This window comes from Danio rerio, chromosome 16 (genome assembly GCF_049306965.1).
Source record: "Danio rerio strain Tuebingen ecotype United States chromosome 16, GRCz12tu, whole genome shotgun sequence".
In the NCBI taxonomy this organism is placed as follows: domain Eukaryota; kingdom Metazoa; phylum Chordata; class Actinopteri; order Cypriniformes; family Danionidae; genus Danio; species Danio rerio.
Genome location: NC_133191.1, coordinates 46,872,751 through 46,897,130, shown reverse-complemented (window position 1 = coordinate 46,897,130; position 24,380 = coordinate 46,872,751). Strand labels below are relative to the sequence as shown.

At 34.4% G+C, this 24,380-nt stretch overlaps 2 protein-coding genes across 5 annotated transcripts in view; one reads left to right on the top strand and one right to left on the bottom strand.

Annotated features, from left to right (window-relative positions):
• Positions 1-201: 201 nt before the first annotated feature.
• si:ch211-215k15.4 lies at positions 202-6,333 on the bottom strand. The gene is made up of 6 exons (XM_021466995.3): positions 6,291-6,333; positions 5,663-5,739; positions 4,475-4,772; positions 4,234-4,388; positions 2,574-2,856; positions 202-613 (listed from the first exon to the last, which is right to left on the bottom strand). Exons 2-6 carry the CDS (start codon positions 5,733-5,735, stop codon positions 463-465), a joined length of 960 nt encoding a protein of 319 aa, XP_021322670.1. The 5' UTR covers positions 5,736-5,739; positions 6,291-6,333; the 3' UTR covers positions 202-462.
• Positions 6,334-9,167: 2,834 nt separating this feature from the next.
• smarcc1a (SWI/SNF related BAF chromatin remodeling complex subunit C1a) overlaps positions 9,168-24,380 on the top strand; it is a 37,773-nt gene continuing 22,560 nt past the window's right edge. For 2 of the 4 annotated variants that reach the window (XR_012392488.1, XM_003200246.7), the window contains exons 1-14: positions 9,168-9,371; positions 10,980-11,099; positions 13,021-13,106; positions 13,196-13,277; positions 13,635-13,727; positions 13,812-13,881; positions 13,982-14,051; positions 14,561-14,636; positions 16,367-16,492; positions 16,774-16,889; positions 17,809-17,936; positions 20,735-20,794; positions 20,892-20,929; positions 22,932-23,050. Coding sequence is in view for 3 of the 4 variants with exons in the window: in XM_003200246.7 (XP_003200294.1) it covers positions 9,186-9,371; positions 10,980-11,099; positions 13,021-13,106; positions 13,196-13,277; positions 13,635-13,727; positions 13,812-13,881; positions 13,982-14,051; positions 14,561-14,636; positions 16,367-16,492; positions 16,774-16,889; positions 17,809-17,936; positions 20,735-20,794; positions 20,892-20,929; positions 22,932-23,050 (1,370 nt within the window). In the remaining variant the exon portion in view is untranslated. Of the gene's footprint in view, positions 9,372-10,979; positions 11,100-13,020; positions 13,107-13,195; positions 13,278-13,634; positions 13,728-13,811; positions 13,882-13,981; positions 14,052-14,560; positions 14,637-16,366; positions 16,493-16,773; positions 16,890-17,808; positions 18,017-20,182; positions 20,795-20,891; positions 20,930-22,931; positions 23,051-24,380 lie in introns of all 4 variants that reach the window. The other 2 variants (XM_005158282.6, XM_073926581.1) reach the window with 2 other exon arrangements.

The following is a 24,380-nucleotide window of genomic DNA, read 5'->3' as shown; positions in this document are numbered from 1 at the left end:
GCTATCTCCCCCCTAAATCAAGAGTTACATTGTTTTTAGCTTATTTTAAATAGGTAACAAACAGCAAACATCTTTTTTGAGTGTACTGTAGTTACTTTCCACTATTTAATATAATAAAGCAGTATTAATTATTACATTTTCATCAATTTATTTTTTTAAGTCATCCTTTGCAATAAAGAGCAAAAACAGAGGCAGGCGTTTCCATCAATGGCAAAAAGAACCTTTATTTTAAAAAGTGCAGATAATATTCAACAAATGTCTCTATGTTTCTATTTTTTTATCTTTTATTTTTTTTTTAATTTAAGTTTTTATTTTTATTTTAAATGTTCTTCACAGACATATAAAGTACAAATTAGTTTTCCTTTATTTCTTTTTGACTCTTAAGGTTTTATTTTGGCAAACTGTTTTAATTAATAAATCTAACACTTTAGATTGTGAAAAGCATACAGGTTAATCATTTTGTCAGTCCAGTGGCGATCCGTAAACTTCAACCTCACACAGTGTTAGATATTCTTCTCGTCCTGGAATAACAACATTAACGTAACGTCCTTCCATCCCATCACAGTCAAAAGAGCTGGAGAAACCAGCAGGAATGGAAGCGATTGTAGCACATCTGAAGGAAGAGTAAAAATAAGAAGCTTATTGAGCTAAATGCAGTTAATTAAATGCAATTAAATGTAATTAATAGCTAGCAATACGTTTTTTAAACAAACATAATGTACACACAGACACACACAGGTAAAGTAAGCTAAGCATGTTTTTCTATAATGTTCAATAAATACATTTAAATACATCATCAGGACTGGACATTGTACAAGCTTTACATGTTCATATCAGTTTTATATCTTCTAAACGCAAATTCTGTCACTGTTTTGGAGCCCACTAGAAATCCTAAAAACTAACAATACTCATACTAGCATCTAAAAAACTGTATTTTATTTCATAAGACCTTTAAAAGTTAGTTCACTGCAAAAAATTATGAAAAAAAATCATGGCAACAAATAAGTGAACACTTTAATAAGTAAATCAGGTTTAATATAATATTTTTCATCAGTTTGACTAAAGTAAGTTGAGATTACTAGAGAAGCTCATTTAATTCAACTAAAAACATTTAGGCAGCAATAATTTTTTAAAGTGTTGTAATACAGGAAAACGCACTGTACATATGTGTACATTATGTATTTCTCCTCAGACACACAACTTACTATGTTTCATAAAATATTCGATAATATGTGAACATAGCGCTATTTGGGAATGTGCACCCTATACTGACACTGAGAAGAAGAAACTGTTGAATAAAGTTGCTATTTTTATTTTATGCGTGCACAAAAGTATTCTCATAACTTCATAATATTCTGATTGAACCACAGAAGGCATATCCTAACCTGATTTTACCAAATAGGACATGTTCCTGGATTAACATGTTGATCCTGGAACAACATTACAATCGCCAATCAGAATTTAAATATGTGTTAACCGTTTATGTTAAGTTTAAGCTTATGGTTGCTTATATGCACTACTACATGATTGTTATTCAACTATTATTCCCCTCTGGTTTTGGGAATAATTTACAGTTATGGTTGGGTTTAGGGAATAGGTATGAATTACATTTTCCAACAGAAATTATATTCCAGAATCAACACAATTCAGGATCTCATCGTATTGGACGTGCGAATGGCATAAGGTCTGTTTTGAGGATCTTTGTTGGTATTTTTGTGGATTATTGAATAAGAATCTTGCTGTCTAGGGTGTATTAGGGAGAACTCAGATTTGTGTTCTGAAATGAACGAGGGTGTCGGGGTTTGGATCAACATGAAGGAAAGAAATTAATAACATAATGTTCATTTTTGGGTGAACTAACAGTTTAAGTAAATCTTTAAATTATTAGTTTACAATTATTTTAATGGTGGCTCAGTGGTTAGCACTGTCGCCTCACAGCAAGAAGGTCTCTGGTTCGAGTCTCGGCTGGACCAGTTGTCATTTCTATGTGAAGTTTGCATGTTCTCCCCGTTTTTGCATGGGTTTTCTCTGGGTGCTCCGGTTTCCCCCACAATCCAAAGGCATTCGCTATTGTGAATTGGGTAAATAAAATTTGTCTTGTGTGTGTGAATGAGTGTATATGGGTGTTTCCCAGTACTAGGTTGCAGCTGGAAGGGCATCCTCTTCATAAAACATATGCTTAAATAGTTGGCGGTTCATTCCGCTGTGGTGACCCCTGATAAATAATAATAATAATAATAATTAATTTTATTTGTAAATGGCGCCTTTCTAGACACCCAAGGTCGCCTTACAGTAAGCATCAGCAGACATGCTAAACAATTTAAACATTACTAAAAACAATCATTGACCAAACAAGTTAAAATGCATTAGCAAATATAAAAGAACATAATAAAAACATGATAAAAAAAATTAAGTAAAAGCCTGCTAAAAAAGATGGGTCTTTAGACGTGATTTAAAATTGTGAAGACTATCACTGCTCCTAAGATCTACTATATAAGGGACTAAGCCGAAGGAAAATAAATGAATTAATTATTTAAAGGATAACAAAAAAATTTGGAGCTCAGTTTTGTTACCTGGGATTATTATTGCCATTGTTGTCCAGATTGTCTCCAATTCGGATTTCTGCACCATTTAATCTTTCAGGAAGATTGTCTAATGTGTTTGTAATGACCACCGAAAACACTTTGTGCCTTTTCAGCAGGTCCAGTCTCCACCAGGGGTTGAGGGTTTTGTGAGTGTGTGTGCAGGATCCATGAGTGTAAACACCATCTTTGTTCCCATCATTTGCATTAGATGCAAAACCATTTCCATAGAGAAAACTCTGTGTAGCTTTACCTATTAAAGCTACATTTTCACCTACATCAATGGAAGAGTTTCACAGTTATTGTTGTTTAATTGTAGACTTTGTTCAATCTAAATGATCACTTTACTGAATTTATTTTCTTCTCAAATAAAGAAATACAAGGAGGACATTTCTGCTTTCTGTTTTCCCATAAAAAAAAAACATTTACACAACAAAAAAACAATTCTACAGTGTAGGAAATATCTGCTAATTAAGAGTTTACATATTTTGTGATTCAAAAGTGTTTTGCACTTAATAACGGTTGTGAATTGCATTAAGGAGTCTTGATCTATGCTCTGTTGACTTTTTTGACAAACACGTTTAACAAAGTGACTTTTATTGACATATTATGCAATTATTTTATTGATTTTAGTAGTTTGAAATAGTTTAATGTATAAGAAATAAAATATAGAGAAATAAGTCAGTAAAATAACAGAAACTGAAAGCTTATTACAAGGTTTTATACCGAAATATACAACACCAATCCCGACAATATATCCCTTTAAACTATTAAAAATGTTAATCAAAGTTCTTTTCAATGTTAAATGTTAATGGAAGAAAGATCGAGGATCAAAAATCAAAAGCATATGTATATCAAAAGCATAAATAAATGGGGAAAAAATTTAAAACATGAATCACAAAATACAGAAAACAGATACATTGATATTTTTTACAGTGTACAGTGTTTTTGTGACCATGCAAAATACCTGCATTCATCTGTTGTAATAATTCTATACAGTTGCTGTGGTAATACAACAACGAACTATAAACAAATGACTTAATACTGTACTATAAATTCATTTATTTTCTCAACATTCTACACTCAATACCCCATATTGACAATGTGAAAAAAGTTTTTGGAATTGTTGCAAATTTATTTAAAATAAATAAAATACTTGAGGCTGTAATTGCTGCCAAAGGTGAATCAACAAAGTATTGAGCAAAAGTTATGAATACTTCTGTACATTTGATTTTTCAGCTTTTTTTTTTTTTTTATAATTTTGCAACAATTCCAAAAACTCATTTTTTTTTACATTGTCATTATGGGGTATTTTGTGCAGTATTTTGAGGAAGTAAATTAATTTAATCCATTTTGGAATAAGGCTGTAACATAAAAAAATGTGGAAAAAAGTGAAGCGCTATGAATATTTTACGGATGCACTATATAAATAAATAAATACATTATTTATTAAAGTTTATCAGTTCATGATAGTTAATGCTGCAGTATGCTATAGCATTCATTACGTTTTGTAAATCAATACTATTACCAACCTTTGAAATACACATATACACATAGCATGGCTCTTAACACTATATTTACTATAAATTACCATAGTATTGTTTTCATGTGGATAAAATTCTGATCAATGCATGAATGGTTATATTCTCACCATTGGGAGCCGGATAACCGTAAACTTCAAGCTCGCAGAGGGTAAGAATTCGATTGGAGCCACGAAGGATTACATTGATGTAACGACCTGAAATGCCTTTTTTCCATTTGAAAGTGAGGGATCTTCCAGCTGGAATTGAGGAAATTTTTGCAGCCCTGCACAGAAACAACAATAGATTTGCATAATATTGCCTGATCATGTTGGTCTTTGAGAGATCTCTTTTCCTCTATGGTTTCCTTACAGTGGATTGCTGTTGCCATTGTTCAGCAGAGAGTTACCAATGTGAACCTCGGCTCCATCAAGTCTTTCAGGACAGCAGTCTTTTCGGTTTGTTATTGTTATGGATTTCACCACATATGTGTCTAGTAAATCTAACCTCCACCACGGATCATCTTGTACTTCAGTGGCAGTACAAGACCCATGGTAAAAATCTGGGTCACGATTTCCATCAATAGCATTACTGGCAAGGGCCTCTCCTGTCCATGGATTTTTCAACAGGTCTGATTGTGTGGCCCTGCCACTTAAAGCCAGATTTCTAGCTGCAATTAACAAAGGACTGTAGTCAAGAGGTAGCATTTTCTTTGTATGTAGACACATAAATATAAAATTTGAAAACTTATAAGCTGGAAAAACACTGTAACACTCTTCTCTCTTATGCACCTGACACTTTGTTTAAACTCTATCTTACAAAGACTAAGGAAATTATGTTTACTAAATGTACCACAATCATGCTGCAATGCTTGCTTCAACCTTAACTCTTTTGCACAATATTCACCTTTAAAACCTCTCTTGCACAATATCCTGCACAACATTGTTCAGCCTCATGTGAAAATACTTGTATAGCCTGTCTTGTTAAGCATCTTATAGTACATGTTAGGTATGCATAGGTTAAGTATTGTTAAGTATCTTACATGTTAGTTATGCATAGGTCTTTAAATATAGCTCTTATGTCCAGTGTTGTGTTTGTATGTAAGATTATTCATTTGGCACCGTTGTCCTGCGAGACACAACATTTTGTTTCTCTGTGTGTCCACATAAGTACACTCTCAGAAATAAAGATACACGACCTGTCACTGGGGTGGTACCTTTTCAAAAGGTACAAGTTTGTTCTTAAAAAGGTCCATATTAATACCTCAAGAATACATATTAGTACCTACAAATTTTAAGCGAGACACTTTTGTACTTTTTAGGTACTAATATTTATCCTTGAGGTATTAATATGGACCATTTAAGTACAAATTCGTACCATTTAAAAAGGTACAGTACCACCCCAGTGATATATTGTGTACCTTTGCATAGCGGAATGACAATAAAGTTCAACTTGACTTGACTTGAATGCATTTATAATGAGGTACAATTATAAAACTGTTAAATATTTTAGATAAAAAAAATATGAATGCAATAAAACACTATTGTGTGACATCTTTACCTTTAGCTGTAGTTGTGTCTGTAAAATATGGCATCACAAAAATATGAAGCAGGACAAAAACACGTATTTCCATTGCTCTGCAAGAGAGGAATAACAGGTCAAGAAAAATGACCTGTGGGGTGAATCCCCTTCAAGGTATAATGCACTTTATATCTTGATTTGATGTATCGGTATTATACTGTTTTAAGATTTAGAAAAACAGGATTGGAAGTTAAAAATGTCATGCAAAAACATTATGGAAATGTGCAATATAAGTCAGGGGTCACCAATCTTGGTCTTGGAGGGCTGGTGTCCCTGCAGGGTTTAGCTCCAACTTGCCTCAACACACATGCCTGGGTGTTTCAAGTATACATAGTAACACCTTGATTAGCTTGTTCAGGTGTGTTTGATTGGGGTTGGGGGTAAATTCTGCTGGACACCGGCCCTCCAGGAACAAGTTTGGTGATCCCTAAACTGTGATCAATTATTACTTTGATTATTCATTAGATTGTGTAACAGAATAGACCAAAAACGTAGTAACAACTCAGTATGCGACAATAGAACCCACTGCTAGAACACCACACAAACTTGTGTATATTTTTAATCAATCAATGAATAAATAAAATAATGTTAAGTTTAACTAACTCACCTTTATAAAAATGTTCTCCCAAAGAAAAGACAAGGATGACTCTGTGGGAAAAATGTGCCCATCACCTTTTATATAAGCAAAGCACAGGAGACAAGTGTAATAAACAGCATCATTTAAAGGTGTGGCTAATCTAGGACAAATAAACATTATGAGAATATGAGAGTTTAGGAAAGGGATTGTTTTTTCAGGATACTTTTATCAACATCACGTTTGACAGATCTACCTTGAAATGAACCTTCAACCTTTGTCTCACGTCATCATATCTTATCTATATCATAAAGAAATGTATTATAGATAACTGGACGGGATTTTTACAGCTTCCAAAATTTTATGAGTTTGTGTTGAATTATTTTATCTTTTGATTAGGCTACATTTTACTTTCTCATTGCATGCATCATTTGTTTTGAGTAACTGCATGCATGTTAATAAAGTTAATCGGTTTTGAGTGTTTCATCAATTTGAACTGGTTCATTCTTGGTTTGGTTTACTTTCATCTAGTCTAAAGTGAGCTTAAAAACAGAAAATCTAAAAGTACGTTATGATGCATCTCAGAAGCGTTACATGTGAAATGCAAATGAAATCTGTGGCTTTGGAATGCTTTAATTTTTTTTTTTTAAAGTTACATGATAATTTTTCCCACAGGAAAATGTTCCGTATGGTTTGATGTGTGTAATTAAGATATCTAGGCAAAGTGTAATTAGAATATCTTTGTCTAGGGCTAGGATTGTACATGGGTCTGGGTGCAGACCTGGTGCAGTGCAATCTGAACTGCATCCAATGCTTTTTAATGCGCTCACCTAACCCCACCCCTAACCCTACCCATCACAGTGACATCACTAGCACCAAAAAGACTAGAAGTTATCAAACCAGTATCTAATGAATAAGTGCTAGTATAAGAAGAATCTGATGAGTAGGCTACATAAAGTACCTAGAAAAAGCACTGGTAAGCACCATAGTCTACGAATAATGACTGTAGTTGGCTACTTAATGCAATAAGAAATGCTAAAATTGGGCTTAGCTTAGCATTAAAACTAGCTCAGTGGTTAGCACTGTTGCCTCACAGCAAGAAGGTCGCTGGTTTGAGTCCTGGCTGGGTCTATTGGCATTTCTGTGTGGAGTTCTGAGTGGCTGAAAGGGCTTGTATAAAACTGTATAAAACATATGCTGGAATAATCTGCGGTTCATTCCGCTGTGGCAACCCCTGAGAAATAAGCGACTAATGAATGAATGTTAAAACAGCTTGCCATAAATGTACACTTATAATTTTTTAAAATTGTGTATTTTGCTTTGACTTTGACTTGTTTAGTTAGTTTTATATTCTGCCATGAATGTTTCTGAATGTTTCTCTTTTCCCCAACTATCCCAATAATCAATGTTAGTACGAATTAATGGGGACAGAGGTGAAAAAAAAAACAACACTTAAAGCAAAATTTCTTTGGCCCAGCTTTGGCCCACACAATCAGCTTTTGCTTGGCCCACATGCTGCAGTAAATTACGGTGACTGGACCAAGTCTGGCTTCCAGACAAAGACCAAACACGGACCATATCTGGGCCAAATCTCAGCCAAGTCAATAGCCCATAACTGAGCTTGAACTAAGCCAGATGTGTTTTTGTGTCATGACTGCAATGAAATGGATAAATCAATGAATCGTTGCGTTTTAGGTGTGCTAAAGGCGTGCTTTTTCTCAAAGCAACCTGAATGGTAGAATTGTTTTCCTTATTTGAAATGAATAAAAATGTATTTTAAATGTGGGTCAAGATGTAGGCCAACTTTGCTGTATGCTGTGTGCCTTGCAGATTTCAACTGCAGAGTCTGCATCCAGACCATAGACCTGATCCAGACTCTCAAAGTGTAAAACCCTGTTTAAGCACTAGATGGCACAATTTTTTCTTTCTGTAAAAATATATGTTATTTTTAACTCGAAAGAATGAAAGTAAAGTAAAGTAAAGTAAAGTAAAAAAAGTAAAAAAAAAAAAAAAAAAAACTATTTAAAAAGTAATAAAAAAGTAATAAATGCGAAAATAAGAAAGAAAAAGGGAAAATAAATAAATATAGCAGTAGACCTACATAAAAGTCTTTCCCAAGGACAAATTCATTGTCTACAGCGACTTATGATGTTCAGCGGTGGAATTACACATGAAAACTTTCTCATGGCTACAAAATATGCTACATTTTGCCTTTTTTATTTGCATGATGTACAAAAATATTATATTATTATATTATACTATATATATATATATATATATATATATATATATATATATATATATATATATATATATATATATATATATATATATATATATATATATATATATATAATTTTTTTTAATTCCATAGCTTCCGAGAATTGTGTTAAATCATTTATTTAAATCATAAAAATGGATTAGTTATATGCATAAATATAATACTATATAAAATAATGTAATATAAAAATAACTCAATCAATTTTCGTTAATATCTAAAACATCTGAAATTCTTAAAAAATTCTTTAAAATAATATAAATATCTAAGTATCTCATGTATTTGTAAGATTTTGGTAAATTCGATTCCTAAGCGTACTTACAATTGCATACTGCATTAGAGTGTAAACCAGCTCTAAACTAGTAATCATCATATTATTTAAATATTTTATTATTTTGATTCTTTAGTTGGATATTTATTTTATTTTATTTTATTTTATTTTATTTTATTTTATTTTATTTTATTTTATTTTATTTTATTTTATTTTATTTTTATTTTATTTTTATTTACGTCTCGACTGGTCTCTAACGCGCAATGATGAGCTCTCGCGAGATCTCCTTCGAGCAACGACTCCTGTGTCGGCGTTGCGCAGACGCAGTGCTGTTTTAAACATTTTCCACGGACTAGCCTCTATCGCTAATAAAGAAACAATGGCGACAGCGGCGACTGCAGCGGGCGGAACGGGCTCCGGAGGACCATCTGCCGGCCAAACGGGCGCCGGTTCCTCGATCGGACGTAAAAAAGACGGAGGGCCATCTTCCAAGTATTGGGAGAGCTCGGAAACGGTGTCCCAGTTGGAGACAGTTCGCTTGTGGATCGGGAAACATTATAAGAAGGTCTGCTGCTCATGAGGCGCCCGTTGAATGGGGGCGCGCGCATCACACAATAGCTACAAGAAGCGGCACGCGCGATTTCTTGTTGTTTATTCGCAATTATTGTCGGTTGTTTGACAGGGTCGAACCAGAGCAGTCGTGCAGATTGTGTTCAGCATCCGTACTGGCGTTTTAGTCGGCAAGTTTAGCTGTTGTGTTGTTTTAAGCGGCAGTGTTGTGGGTTGTTGAGTTAGCTCGCGCGCTAACGTTGCTGACTGAGATCTGCCATGATGAGGATATGTCTTAAAATCTGCTTAACTGCCGTGTTTATGTTCGTCTTATTTGTACTTGCTTTATTAAAACTGTGTCTTCCATTCGTTCTTAATGTATTTAGCACCACAATGTATCAGTTGTTTATGCAGAAGTTTGTTTACTGAACCTTTAAAGGGATAGTTCACCCAATAATGAAAATTCTGACATCCTTTACTCACCACTTGTTTCAAACCTTTATGATTTTCTCTCTTCAGTAAACCACGTAAGAAGATATTTCGAAGAATTCTAAAAACCTGTGACAATTGACTTCCATGGTATTTGTTTTTACTACTATGAAAGTGAATGCTTACAGGTTCTTAAAAGTAATTATCATCTTTGGTGTTCAGCAGAAGAAACTTACAAAGGTTTGGAACCAATTGAGCGTGAGTGAATATAAATTTTGGGCGAACTATCTAATATTGTTTTAACAGAAGTGCCATGGAACAGTGATTATGTAAATCTCATAAATATATAGCTGTGTATTTACCTGTGAAAGTATTTCATCTTGGTATTTACAAGGTGATTCAAGTTGTCACAAATGACACAGTGTTCACTTAGATTCAAGATTACTTGTATAGCGCTTACAATTATCTTCCCAAAGTAGCTTCACAAAAGGCATTACAGTTAAAATCAGAATAGTTAATGAGTTGTGTAAACAGTTGGCAGTGTATAAACATGGTTAACATGCAGTTATATGGTGATTTATTTTTTACAAAATAATCAATATTTACATTAATAATAAGGATGATAATAATACATGTTCGATGAAGTGTACTTGTGTCTTAAGTCTTTGTTGTCGTTGAAGATCTCTGATGGTTGGCATCATCTCTTCAAGTCCTCACAGGATTGGCATCTCTTTTCATGTCTTTGATCTGATCGAGTGGCACTCCACAATCTAGAAATAGAGAACAAAGAAAATAATTTGCATAGATGCTATTTATAATTTATTTGCTCAAGATATTACTGTAATGTGAAAGAACGCATTTGAAGAGTTCAATTTAACTGTCCTACAGTTATGTGATGCACTGTTTAAATGCTTTACTAAAAAAGATTTACAATGGCATTATGTTTAGTTGAATTATTTAGTTTTGATGTGTACCTAAAGCTAAAACATGCTTGTTTATTTAAGTCATAATTGTTCATTAGATCATTTAATTACTTCACTGTGTTATCCAAGAATTGCAGAAGCATGTATTGACTGGAGATAGTATGTTTTACATGTATTGTTACTTCCAGGTGTAATGATTTCACTGGAAAAGTCAAATGCTTTGTTTCTTAGTTGAATTGCTTGTGTTTAATAGGACTTGTTTTTTTCTGCAGCATGTCCAGACTGACTCTCCTACAAGCAAAACATTGGCTGCACTGGTGGTGCAATTGCTGCAGTTTCAAGAGGATGCATTTGGACGTAGAGTCAGCAATCCTGCCCTCACCAAACTACCTGTAAGTCTGGATTTGCAGTATTGTTTTAGCTTTCAGTAAGTGTTGTCATCTGTAGTATAATAATATTAGCTCCTTATCTTATAAAGCTTTTGCATTACAACCACTTCAAAACAAAGCAAAAGATGAACACAGACACAAATGCACAGTAATATCAATACCAGATTTCTCTTAAAGTTTAATTTTTAATTCATTCAGTAACTGTAGGTAACAAAAGATGACTAGCTGTGTTTGCCTGAAACAACAAAGAGTTAGATCACAGCACCCAAATGTTTGATGACTTGTTATTAAAGAATAACACAACTTGAAATGTCACAACTAGGACTGTACAATTAATCGCAATCACAAAAAAATCGTGATTTAAGCGCATGCAATTTTTAATCTATTAATTTATTTAGATTTTTATACAGAATACGTTCTTGTGTGCATGATTTTAATGTTAACCAATCAGCTGACATTGTGCACCACGCAAATACAGCTAAGCTGAGCTGGAGAAAGATGTTAACCAGCTCACTCCGCACACAACGAAGTTGAGCGTGAGGAAAGAACATAAAATACGGGTGCAGGTCAGAATAAAAGTTATTTGGTGCCAAAGAGAAATTCAACATCAGTTGTTTGGGAGAATTTAAGATTCAGGAGAGACAATGTGTCACAGAGCAAGGTCATTTGTAAGACTTGTGAAACGTTTTTTACGGCAAAACTGAGCAATCCTACAAATCTGTTCCAACACTTAAAACAGCGTCATAAAAAACTGTATGATCAATGCATGTCGACAAACTCTATCGTAACAAATAAATGCACACATCAAAACCAGCCCAAACAGACTGAACAAGTATTCATTGGTTAAGCATTTGCAAGCGTTGTGCCTTATGAGAAAGGATCAAAACGGCACAAAGAAATGACAGAAGCAATCACCTATCATGTATGCAAAGATATGATGCCTGTGCACATCGTCAGTAAAGACCAATTCCGAAGACTAATACAAACACTTGACAAAAAATACTGCTGCCATCTCGCACACATGATCAGTTGACACGATATGTGGTCCAGCAGAACGATGGAGTCGTAAATGAGTTTAACAGTCAACTATATTAATGACAACTTTGAAATGAAAAGTCGATGTTTACAAACAGCATTCTTCCCAGAATATCACACTGAAGAAAATATTTCTGAAGGTTTAAAAAAAGCTTTAGCATTATGGGGACTTTGTGAAGAGCAACACTTGACTATCACCTCATTTATTATATGTTGTCTGTTTTAAAGACAATTTTACTACAGTTTTGTTTATTTAACCTAATACTATATTATTTCATTGTGAAATGTTTTGTTATGCACTTATTGTGCAATGAATACATTTAGAATGTGTGTATGTAGCTTGTTTGAAAACTCAAAAACAGTTGCCGCAATCGCAATAATCGTTGAAAAAATATCGCAGTTTTATTGTTTTGTCTATATTGCACAACCTTAGTCACAACTGACCAATCAGAATCAAGTGTTTCAGAGTGTTGTGTGATTAAACAAGACATCAGATATGGCACATTGAAAGTCAAACATTTTTGCTCAACAAATAAGTAATGAGGTTTATTTTTGCAAAAAAACATTTGAACTTTTAATCGATCTGGCTATTTTTCTTATTTATTGTCTCACAAATAGATTGGTGGAATGGATCATCAAAATGGATATGCTATATTTATTGTGGTATCTTCACATAAATATTGATCATCATTTATAGTATAATTTTATATGACATGAGGGCAAGTATCTGGCAGTATTTTCATTTTTACCCTTTAATGTGTTCTTGGTCACACATTAAACAGCAGAACTTATTGGATGGCTGTTATAGAGCTATAATGCATACAAATGGTGCAATTTCTTTAATAAATGTATATAGTTATTGATTATGTATTTGTTGCTATCATTCAAGGCAAAGAGCTTTCTGGACTTCAAACCTGGAGGAGCCCTTTGCCACATTTTGGGATCTGCATACAAATTCAAAAGCGAGCAGGGCTGGTGAGTTGAACCTCAGGAAGGGTTGACTTGATTGTTGTCATGTTCACAAACCTAGTATGCTTAAAATTGCTTTGTCTGTATTTTCTCAGGAGGAGGTTTGATCTTCAGAACCCATCCAGAATGGATAGAAATGTGGAGATGTTCATGACTATTGAAAAGACTCTTGTTCAGGTAGAGATTCTTGTGCATGCGTCAAGTGGTGTGTTGATGCCTGTCAGGTTTGGTTCTCGGCTCTGCTTGCCCTGGTATTGGCATTTATTTTATGACTGTAAACAGTGCTATTCAAACCCTGGCTTGCAGACCAAGACCCCTGGAAATCTGGGGCTTATTTCTAAAACTGAGATCAGTTGTATATCTTATTTTTGAATTGGACCAAAAGATTTAAAAGAGCCAAACTAACACCTTAATATATATAAAAACAAAAAAAAAGTTCTTTCATTTTTTTTTTTTTATACAAATGGTCTACATAATTCTGAATATATTACATTCATGGTTTTCTACATGTTGTATTTTTCTTTTGTCCTGCAGAACAACTCTTTGACCAGACCTATTGTGTACATTGTGTCTGACGTTGAGCAGAAGCAAGCCAACAAGCTTAAAGACATCATTAAGAGACATCAGGTAAAAAAATAAATAAATGGTAATGATTGAAAAGGCTTTTTTGAATTCGTATGGTGTTTCTGATGTTTTACCTGTCTCATCTAGGGAACCATCACTGAAGACAAGTCAAAGGCCACTCATATTATTTATCCCTCCCCAACCCAGATGGAGGAAGGTTGGTTTTGGTTGTTATAGTATCTGAACTTGGTCATTTTTCTTCAGTCATTTATAATTGATGTTTTTCGTAAACTGAATTTGTGAATCCTGCTTTTCAGAGGAATGGCTGCGTCCTGTTATGCGCAAAGACAAGCAAGTGCTTGTTCACTGGGGATATTACCCTGACAGGTTTGTAGTACTGCAAAGCATAATGATGCTTTAGGTTTAAAAGAATAATTCACCCCAAAATAAAGTATTTCGCACATTTCTGTGGTTAGTTTTATCCATGTTTTTGAAATGCATAAATAATGCTTAATGAAAATTGCATGAGCTCAATTTTGTGCCTAAAACATATATTCTCAAATGCAATAAGAAACTCAGAAGGAAGCTTTACAAACAGTGCGCCAGTTTTAATGCACACAAATGTAAATGTTGTTTTAAATATCAAAGTCTTGCATCAAAATGAATCTGTTAAATTACCGTCTCACAACATTGTCCAAACATCAGACATCCTGCTATCATGCCACCTTTCTCATAAAAGAAACAGTTTTGGGATGAAAATTGTGCTTGTGAGTTGTTGCAAATGCAAAATTCCAATTTGTTAGTTTGTATAAAAACAAAGCTTTTGCCCGTACTGTTGACCATGATAAAGAAAAATTGTTTATTGACATTAAAGTTGACTTTTCTTCTTCTTGTAGTTACGATATATGGGTGTCAACAAGTGATGTGGATGCAGATGTTGAGGATCCTCCAAGTTCTGAGAAGCCATGGCGGGTAAGAGAACCTATACATGCTTTGTTAGTCTATAAAGTAGTTTAAACTCTCTTCAGATGCCTTACATCAGTGGTTCTCAAACCTTTTTCATCAAGTACCACCTCAGAAAAAATATTCTCTCCAAGTACCACCATAATGAATAGTATTGAAATACAGTAGCGAAGTGGGCCCAATAAAGCAGCTACAGCTCATCACAGTTAAAAAATGTGGCACATTTATTCCTATTATTAAGAATATTTATTATTATCAGCCACTTTAAACATTATAAAGAGTCTGAACATTAACACTGCACTGTGCTTATATGTAAAAAACAAATAAATAAATAAATAAATAAACTAAAAACGTCAACATTTAAATTTAATTGTGCTTTTAGAGGTTACAAATGGTAGGTTCTGTACTTAAACACCTGGAAACATTGCCTGGACCTAAGAAATATACGCTATATGTCATCCATTCATATATAAATTATTTTTGATAAATTTTGAAATATATGTAACATGTACATGTATGACATAATTGATTCCTATGCGTACCACTAGAAGGATATCCGCGTACCACTAGTGGTACACGTACCACAGTTTGAGAACCACTGCCTTACATTATGAAACGTATTTGCATTGTAAGTGATGCCACAAGGCTGATTTATACTCGATGCATCCGCTAGTTCATTTTAGTGTGTGCACGGTTGTGATGTCATCACGGTATTTGCAGAGGATGCCTGTGGGTGCGTGCTTCATGCTTTTGCTGGCGGAGCGCATGCAACTTTTTGAGACACAGAGCGTGTTTCATTTGAGTTGAATATGAATCACTTTAAAGGGATTTTGGTTTGCCTGTACAGACATCGTTATGATCATCCATGCATGATCATAGGGATAACCAAATGGGCAATAGTTCCTGGCTAGAAATTGCAAGTTTTTGTAAAAAAGTTTAGAAAAACTTGTGGGATGAGTTCGTTGAAGCCAAGGGGCTGTGACAAAAGTGGGGACCCAGGTTGTTTTAATACACAATTACAGATGTTTTTTTTTTTTCCACCATTCATAGTATTTACTCTGATGTATATATTACAATTTTGAGTTTAAAACTATTTGATAGTTACAAAACTAAAATGAAGCAACAAATTATTTATTTGATAGCTGGAGAAGAATATTTGAACCTATCAGTTTACAATATACTGATGCCCTGTTTTTCTAGGTTTTATTGGTGATAATGGTCAGAAATGTTGGAGCATTATTGCCTTTTTAGCATATAATTTGAGGAGAGATGGGAAGGAACGAAGTACAAATACTTTGTTACTGTACTTAAGTAGATTTTTCTGGTATCAGTGCTTTATTCTCTACTTATTTTTTGACAACTTTTTACTTTAATTTCTGACATGTTTACACAAAGATCTGTGATTTCTACTCCTTACATTTTTAAAACCACGGTCAATACTTTTGTTTTCATGCGTTTGGTGGCTTGATCTATTTTATTTCTTATCATTGCGTGATAATACGAGCGCCTTTTTGATGCAAGCAGTCTATTTTTCCTCTTTGCGCGCCTATGTGCTACTGTGCACGGCTATCGTTCACCGTACGTGGGCTAGTTTATTAAGATTACTATAAGAAAGACAAGTTTCATGAGGTGCATGCCCAGTCAGCAGAAGTCTATTACGCAGCACCAGGCGAAAGTATAAATCAGCCTTCAGATAAAATTTTCCAGCGTTTTCTCAGTACATTCTGTGATCCCCTCAGGTGCATGCTAAATGGGTCATTGACACCGATGCTTTCAACGAGTGGATGAATGAGGAAGATTATGAAGTAGATGAGAACAAGAAGCCTGTGAGTTTCCGCCAGCGGATCTTCCCAGGGGAAGATGTGGTAAGAGACTCAAATACATGAGTGCTAAAAAAAAAATAGATATAGTAGATTTTTGTTGTGTTGTCAGGCCAGATGTGTGAGGTCCTGGCAGGGTTTGTTCTGTCATTGTCTGTGTGTGTCTGTCAATCATCCTCTACAGCTCTTCCTTGCTACCTCACCCTCACCCGCCCACCCACCCAAAAATCCCCTCAGCACCCCTCCCCCCTTGTGTGTAAAACCGTTCCATTCTCTCATTCTCTCGCTCTTTCTCTCATCCTTCACCCCGCCGTGGTTCTGATCAGTCTTCCCGTACACCCGATCGTAAGGAACGCAAGTCCCTGGTTGCTGGCAAGAAGAGGAGACGCTCTCCATCTCCACCTAGCACCCCTGTGGAGTCGCGCAAGAAGGGCAAGAAAGGGTAATGATCATGCTGGAGTCACCTAAATGTGCAAATATGAAATTGCTATAACTTAAAAATGAGTGAAAATATACAGTACTGTGCAAAAGTCTTAGGCCCCCAGGTAAATTAGATATTTTAGTGAGGGTATGATGGCATTATATATTGCTTCTCATTCTTTTTATTAAAATACACCCATATAGACAAATAGGGGAAAGAAGTTAGAGAAAGATGGAAGACTGAATGAAAAATAGCATTCTGTAGAGTTTCTGTCTTGGTTGGATCTGCATTTCTGCCAGAGCTGTTGTCAATAATGCCTGAATTGGCATTGTGAATGCTGAAAAGTGCAGACAGGTTTTAATTTCAGGTTGTCATGTAATTCCTAAATAGAAAGCACATCATTTGTTATAGTTTTATTTTTCAGCATGATAACGATCCCAAGTTAAATCATATTTGGAGAGAAAGATAGCTGATAAACAAAGACAGTTATGAAATGGCACTCTAGACCCGAATGTTATATACAGTATGTGTAGGCAGTGTGAGATTCAGATAGGACATTCTAAATCTAAAGAAGAACTCTTAAAACACTGAGAGATGCTTTATTAAATAGCACATCATTTTAGAAGACACAGCAAACAAGTTAAAAGAGCTAAAGAGGTCACATTAAACTGACTTTTTATGCTAGTCTTGATTCCAAAAGTAATTTTGTTTTGAATATATTGTCTATATACATAAACGTATATAAAAAAAATTGTATTTCTGCTTAAAACTGTAATTTATTCATTTTGAACAACATATTTAATATTGTAACAATATGAAAATCTTTTCTGAAACATTTAACTATTGCATCCCTGCTTAATAAAAGCAATTTCATAAACAAAAAGTTTAGTTCACAATTTAGGCTGCAGCGTGGTCTAATTTGTGAATTTTTGTCTAAAAGGAATCCTGGAAGTCAGTGGAGGCGGCGTGGACAACCAATTGATGACGAACAGGATGAAGATTCAACAAAGGACCTTGAAGATCCCTCTCCTGTGCCGGGAATGGAGGAAGTTACATTGCCAAAAAATGGTCAGAGCTCTTGATTTGTAACTTCACAACACTTAAGACAGTTTTACACTCTGTGGAACAGTCTCTTTGGTTCACTTTCCGTTTGCTCGGTTTGCTTTTTCACTGCGGTTTAGCACAAAGTGCATGGGGTTATAGACATGCTTGTAGTTGTGCCATGACTTGTCGTCATTCCTACTTTGCTACTTGGTTAATAACAGTGAATTAAGCATTTTCATTTGCATGCAACTCTCATTTAAAATGATGGCTATTTATTTAATTCTAGTAGGTTTGTGTCACAATGTTTTGATAATGTTTGATAATTATTTACTATTGTCTAGGAGCTAGTGACTTCTCTCTAACCAATCACTGATCTGCAGTGTTTACACATTATGTTTTAGAATAGGTAATAGTCAATTGCAACCTTAACTAGTGTGTTACCAAAAAGAGACACAACCCTAAAGTTATCCATACCATGCAGTGCAAAAGCACTATTTACCTTGGATTACCTAAAATGCCATTTAAACTAGTGTATTCTCATTTTAAAACACGTTTTATGCTCCAGCCCACAAAAGTGTTTTGAAAATGCAGAAGACCCCGTTTTAGTTCTGGCTTTCAGTGTTGGAAAACTGATGTGGACTTTTGAAAATGGAGGCACAGCTATCCACAGTTTCTGTCTGACTCGTCTCAACGTATCCAGTGTTTTCCAACCAGGTTCCTGGAGGCACACCAACAGTACATAATTTAGATGTCTCTCTCATCTGACAATTCATTTCAGGTTTTGGTGGCTCTTTTAATGATGTGATGAATTGATTTAGATGTGTTTGGTTGGGAAAAGTTTGAAAATGTGGACTGCTGGTGTGCCTTTAAGAACAGGGTTGGGAAACACCGTTCTAGACTATTAGCTGTCATTCCCTGATTTGACCATTACATGAATGATATATTACCTATATATGTCAGCAAGATGTGTGTATGGCTAGTTAGAAAACAATATTGGAAGAAAATGACTTTTTTTAATAAATAATTTTATTTTGTGATTAATAATTAAAATTTCACAAGATGACTTAAGTAACTATTTGAAAATAATGCATCATTTATTGATTGATTGGGATGAGTTTGTAGGGAAGTGCATCTGCATGAAATTTACAAAACTATCCAGAAATATACGAAATAAAAATCTAATTAAAGCACATTTGTATTAATTAGTTAGTCAATGAATTAATTAAGACTATTGCAGGTTTGCACATTGCATCATCGATGCTGGAATGATTAGGGATACACTGATACCATTTTTTGGAACCGATCCAGATACCAAAATTCTGAGTATCTAATGATAAAGATCTGATCCCGATACTGTCATTTTTAAATGGATTTTTTAAAGCATAATACAGTTTCTATAGTTCTGGTTATAAACTCAAGTAATGTATCTTCTTTAGTAAAAATGACAGACCCATCTAATTAAAAACATGTTGCTTGCTGTAAACTAGGCTACATTATTTGAGCATTCGTTATGACAGATTTTTCTTTGAAACCTGTAATGGGCTACCACTATTGACTAGTTATTCGTTTGTAAAATAACCAGCCTTTCAGCAAGCCTGATATTTTCCTGCAGCTTTGACACAGACTAAACTAAACTGTCTGAGGCCAGTTTTACTTAATAAACATTGCCTTTTCAGTTAATGACAATCCATATTGTGCCAGTCAGTTTCACTTTTATTGATTGAATCAACTACTTTGACCACATTGAGCCAGGCTTGACAAACTATTCGCAGCACTGAAAGTAAAACTTAGTAAGAAGGATGAGAGAACAAATACTCATTGTGAGAATTTTACAGAAGTCACACGTTACGTCTGCCTACTTTGTGTGAGAAAAGCAGGTAATAACCCGCTTTACTCCAGTGTTGCGAATGCGATCTGCTGATCTAAAAGACACAGTGCAACATGATTTAGAAACCGCAATGAACTCCTTGTTGCAGGTCAAAGTGAACTTATTTAATCCAAAACTAAATGCATTTCTCCACTGGATATTTCGATTAATAGGTACAAATAGTCTTAGAGTTTTTCGTGCTGTCATGAACAAATGTAACACCAGTTTGAATTGTGAATGAAGGAAGAATAATTGACAGGTGCTGCGGCGACAAACGCTGAACTGAATGTAATTTAACCACTTGAATATTCATCTGTACTTCACGTTTAACTATAGAATGGCTTCAGAACATTTGGGACATTATAGTACCTTCATGGCTTTTGTTGGTTCATAGATTAGACAGAATTTAGCGTACGCACAAGATTGGATGTGGATTTGTACCAGCTGGCTGATACCCGATCCTACAAAAATATGCGGTATCAAAGCAATATCCGATCCAAATATCTGGATTGGTGCATCCCCAGAAACAATATATTGTGCAGCCAGTGTGAATGGTCATGTATCATGTTTAAGATTGTATAGTATGGACAGATCAGATCAGTAAAAATGCCAGTATGGATAAGAATCGTTTTCATTTCGTCCTGTTTGCTCTAGCACTAGTGTAAACGCATCATCCCTGTTCAGTATCATACTTGGTAAATCACTTTGGTTAAAATAAACCTTAAGACCTAAACTATCATTTTGTTTCCCTTATTTTAAAGCACCTGTTTTAAAACTCCTGTTTGCTTGGAAATTCAGTGCATGGCTAAAATAGGCTCTTTGCTATTACAGGCTGCAGCCCTACTTTCATTGTCCTACTTTACACTGAAAGCTTTTACATTTTTATTGCATTGGACTCGTGTCTGTCTGATACATCATCTCCTCTGCTTGACATCGTCTGTCTTTCTGCCTGCAGTCAATCAGAAAAAGGACAGCGAGAACACACCAGTGAAGGGTGGAATTCACAATGATTTAGGTGAGTGTTCAGTCTTTATTTATTTTTTTCGGATATTAATACAATATACATTTTCAATGGCATGTTAATGATATATTAATTTTTTTTGCTGGTTTAGATGACCAGGAAGATGACTCTGTGACATCTGGTGGCAAGGTAGTCTTTTTTTATCTTTAGTAAATTTGAGAAGTCCTACCATTTCTATATTTATTGCACAGCATTTTGTCTTAAGTTGGCTTAAATACTAGGCACTTGCATCTAAAAATAAGTATTTATTGTGTTCATATTGAATTACACAACCTTTATGGTGTTATTGAGATTTGAAACAAAGTCAGGAACAGGTTTGGTGATATTGGTAAGACAAGGGGAGGGTTATGGTGTAAGGGATGGATCAACAGTTTAGTTCTAGATATAATAATTATAGAAATTTGCAGTGAAGTGCAAATACTTCATTAAACATGTACATAATGACATCACTGATATACTATATAAGTGCAGGTTAACTATGCTTATAGGTTGTTTGCAGTCACGTGGTTCTGGTGATGTGCGAAATTCAGATGGAGGGTAGGAAGTAAAAAAACTGAACAGTAGACATAGAGGAAAGTCCAAATTTGTGCCATTTTATACCACATTTATAGGAGATATAAATAGAAAATAACCACATATGTTGGGCATGATCCTTATGTCATAAAGAGGGCAGAGTTTTCTTCTGAACTTAAAAATATTTGGCTGTCATCAAGGTGGTAGCTACTGAAAGCTTTTACATGAAAAAATACTATAGTCTTTTGAAGCATACTATAGACTATTACTTGAGTTGTTGTTATATTGTTGCTGTGGTCAATAGTATTAAAAATTATCTAGTAGGCTTCAGCTTTCTATGCAATAATAATCACAATGCACCACAGTTTAAACTAACGTTACAGTATTTATTACAGTCTAGCAGTTTACTATACTACATTCTGTTGTATTCCTTAACAAATATTTGTATACATTTTAAGCTTTACTGTGTGGTTCAAAATGTTTTTATAAATTACTATAGTTTTTCCCCCTTATCTAGATAAGATTATATCATCCAGACTTCACGAAATAACAGATAAAACCACACAAAACTGTGGACGCATAGTCTACATTAGTATTTATTTATATTTATAAGGGGAAAAGTGCTTTACAATAATAACCGTCTAGTTTTACTCACAGGGGTTGCATTTCTTTTTTGTTTGGTCGATAAACTTACTGTTAACAAACATTTACTGCTGCTGCGCATCTCTGTTCACGTTACGGTTGTTTATTCTGTCAAACCGCCGATTTCATTGCAGCGATCACATGGCAGGGTGCGTTATTTATTTTCTTCTGGATTTTGTATACGTGTGGTGGTGTTTGTATCTGATTTTTATATAAAACATCAACATATTTATACACATAGCTATGCCTGTATATAATCTTAATTGGTGCTGTCAAATGAATTATCCCTTTCAAAAAAATTTGTACATAACGATGTACTGAAAAAATCTTTCATATTACATGCCGTCTTTTCTTCTGTTTCTCCCCAAAGTTTTTGCTCATAAAGTGAAGTCTGTAAAAGCTGTTTGGCATTTCTCATTTTAGCTGATTTAAACAATTATAAACCACATGAAACAGAAACATTTTGATGTTCTGATAGCAATTCCTATGTGGAAGAATCACTTCCTGGCCTCCATCTGAATTCCGTGAGTTATCAATGATGTCATGTGTAAACAACCTATACTCTCAAAAAGGGCTTTTGCCGCATGTTTAAACTACTTGTTTAAAAAAAGTTGAAATGACAATTCTTATGTTTTCTTATACAATAATGTGCACCTTTTGTAAAGCTATTTTGAAACAATAGTTATTGTGAAAAGCGCTATGCAAATAAACTCAAATTGAAATCACTTCTAGAAGCAGTTACATACAGATCATTTTTAAAATATTTGTACAATGTGAAAACGTGTATTTTATATAAGTGTATTACACCAAATGGTTAATTTAAATGAAAATACATAGTAATTAATTCTACTTTATATAAAGTGGGTAAAATGTAAACTATAAAATTTATATTTTCAATAAAAAATGTCTTTAGTGCCCAACTATTCACAGCGAGTCAAACTGTTGTGAAAGGATGTTTATAAACTGTAATTGATAGGAGGATGATGAACAGAGCAAAGCAGAGGTCAATCGTCTGATCGACTCTGAGGACAACGTGACTGAGCAAACCCATCACATCATCATCCCCAGCTATGCTGCCTGGTTTGACTATAACAGGTATTAAATCTGTCCTTACATGTGCTGTAATGATATTATTATAAATTGTATACAAGTCTAATATCTTGGGGGTGTATTTTGCAGCGTTTTCGATTTGAGCACATTTTTGATCGCTTGAAATGTAGACTGATTTTGTGTGTGACTAGCTGGCAGAAATTGGGGTTAGACCTGGCAGAAATTCATACTAGGCTAAATATACAATCACTTGCAATCCATAAAAGAATCTCTGGATTACTACATGCCACCTTACAGTATGAACTGTTGCATGCTGTGGTGAAGCAGCTTCTCATAGGATAAGGACATACAGTCTCATGAATAACTTTGAGACAGAAACCAAATTAGCAATAAACATTAATGAATTCCAGCTTTTTTTGTCTGTGATGTGTAATCTGGTTTAGTCTCATGCAGGCACGTGCACACATAGGGCTCAACCTGTGCAGTGCACATGCCCTTTTTAGTCTTGGATAGAAAGTGCCCTTCCAAAATGATCAAAAGTGCCCTCGCGACGCAACACACCCTCGGTCCCGCCCTTCAGTAGGCGCGCAACAACACAGTTGATCAGAACGCGCGCGACAACACAGCTGTTTAGTACCCGCTCTTCAAAAAATTTATCCTGCACATGCCCTTTGGACGGTTTCTGCACGGGCCTGGTCTCATGACACTTTAATGACCTTTCGTAAACATATTTTTTACCTTTTAAAATAAGAATAATTAGACCTCATAAAATAAAAACCAATCCTATTCGTTTGCAGTGAGATTTAGAGAGCTTTGAACAATTAGCAATGTTGTTCCATAACCAAAAAACCGAATTTAAAAATTTGTAAAATTAGCCTTATTTCTCAATTTATTGGACTCCAGAGAAACTCCAGGGATTGTATGAGTGCTTAAAAATGTAGTTGTGTTGCTTTCTTAATTTATCGTATTAAATAAATAATCAAAATTCACTATTCGAAAAAAATAGTGCCTGTAACATGTGCCACCCTTTTATTTTACTCTGCCCTAAGCAGTGGGAGAAGACAAAATGAATGGAGATTACCGCTTCATAAGTAAACAATGACTTAAATTAAACAAAATATACATTTGAGAAGAAAGATAGATGACATTTATGATTTAACTGACTTTATGATGTAATTCACTATAGTTTAAAATAGTTATTTAAATGGTAAATTACAGTTGGCATTTGAGAAAATGCCATTAAATTTTTTTCTTGGAATTCTATACAACAGAATACTGTAACAAATGGCATCTGATATAATGTGACAAAGTATGTATATTTATATAAATATATAATTTGTACATCTTGGAAAGTGCTTAAAGTGTTTAAATTTAA

What these genes read in the sequence shown, in the direction of transcription:
- si:ch211-215k15.4 (XM_021466995.3), bottom strand. Translation starts at nt 5,735, where the DNA reads ATGGAAATACGTGTTTTTGTCCTGCTTCATATTTTTGTGATGCCATAT. An exon ending in AGACACAACTACAGCTAAAG is followed by an intron (nt 4,773 to 5,662) that starts GTAAAGATGTCA and finishes TGTTAATTGCAG; the next exon opens with CTAGAAATCTGGCTTTAAGT. An exon ending in AATGGCAATAATAATCCCAG is followed by an intron (nt 614 to 2,573) that starts GTAACAAAACTG and finishes CTCTTCCTTCAG; the next exon opens with ATGTGCTACAATCGCTTCCA.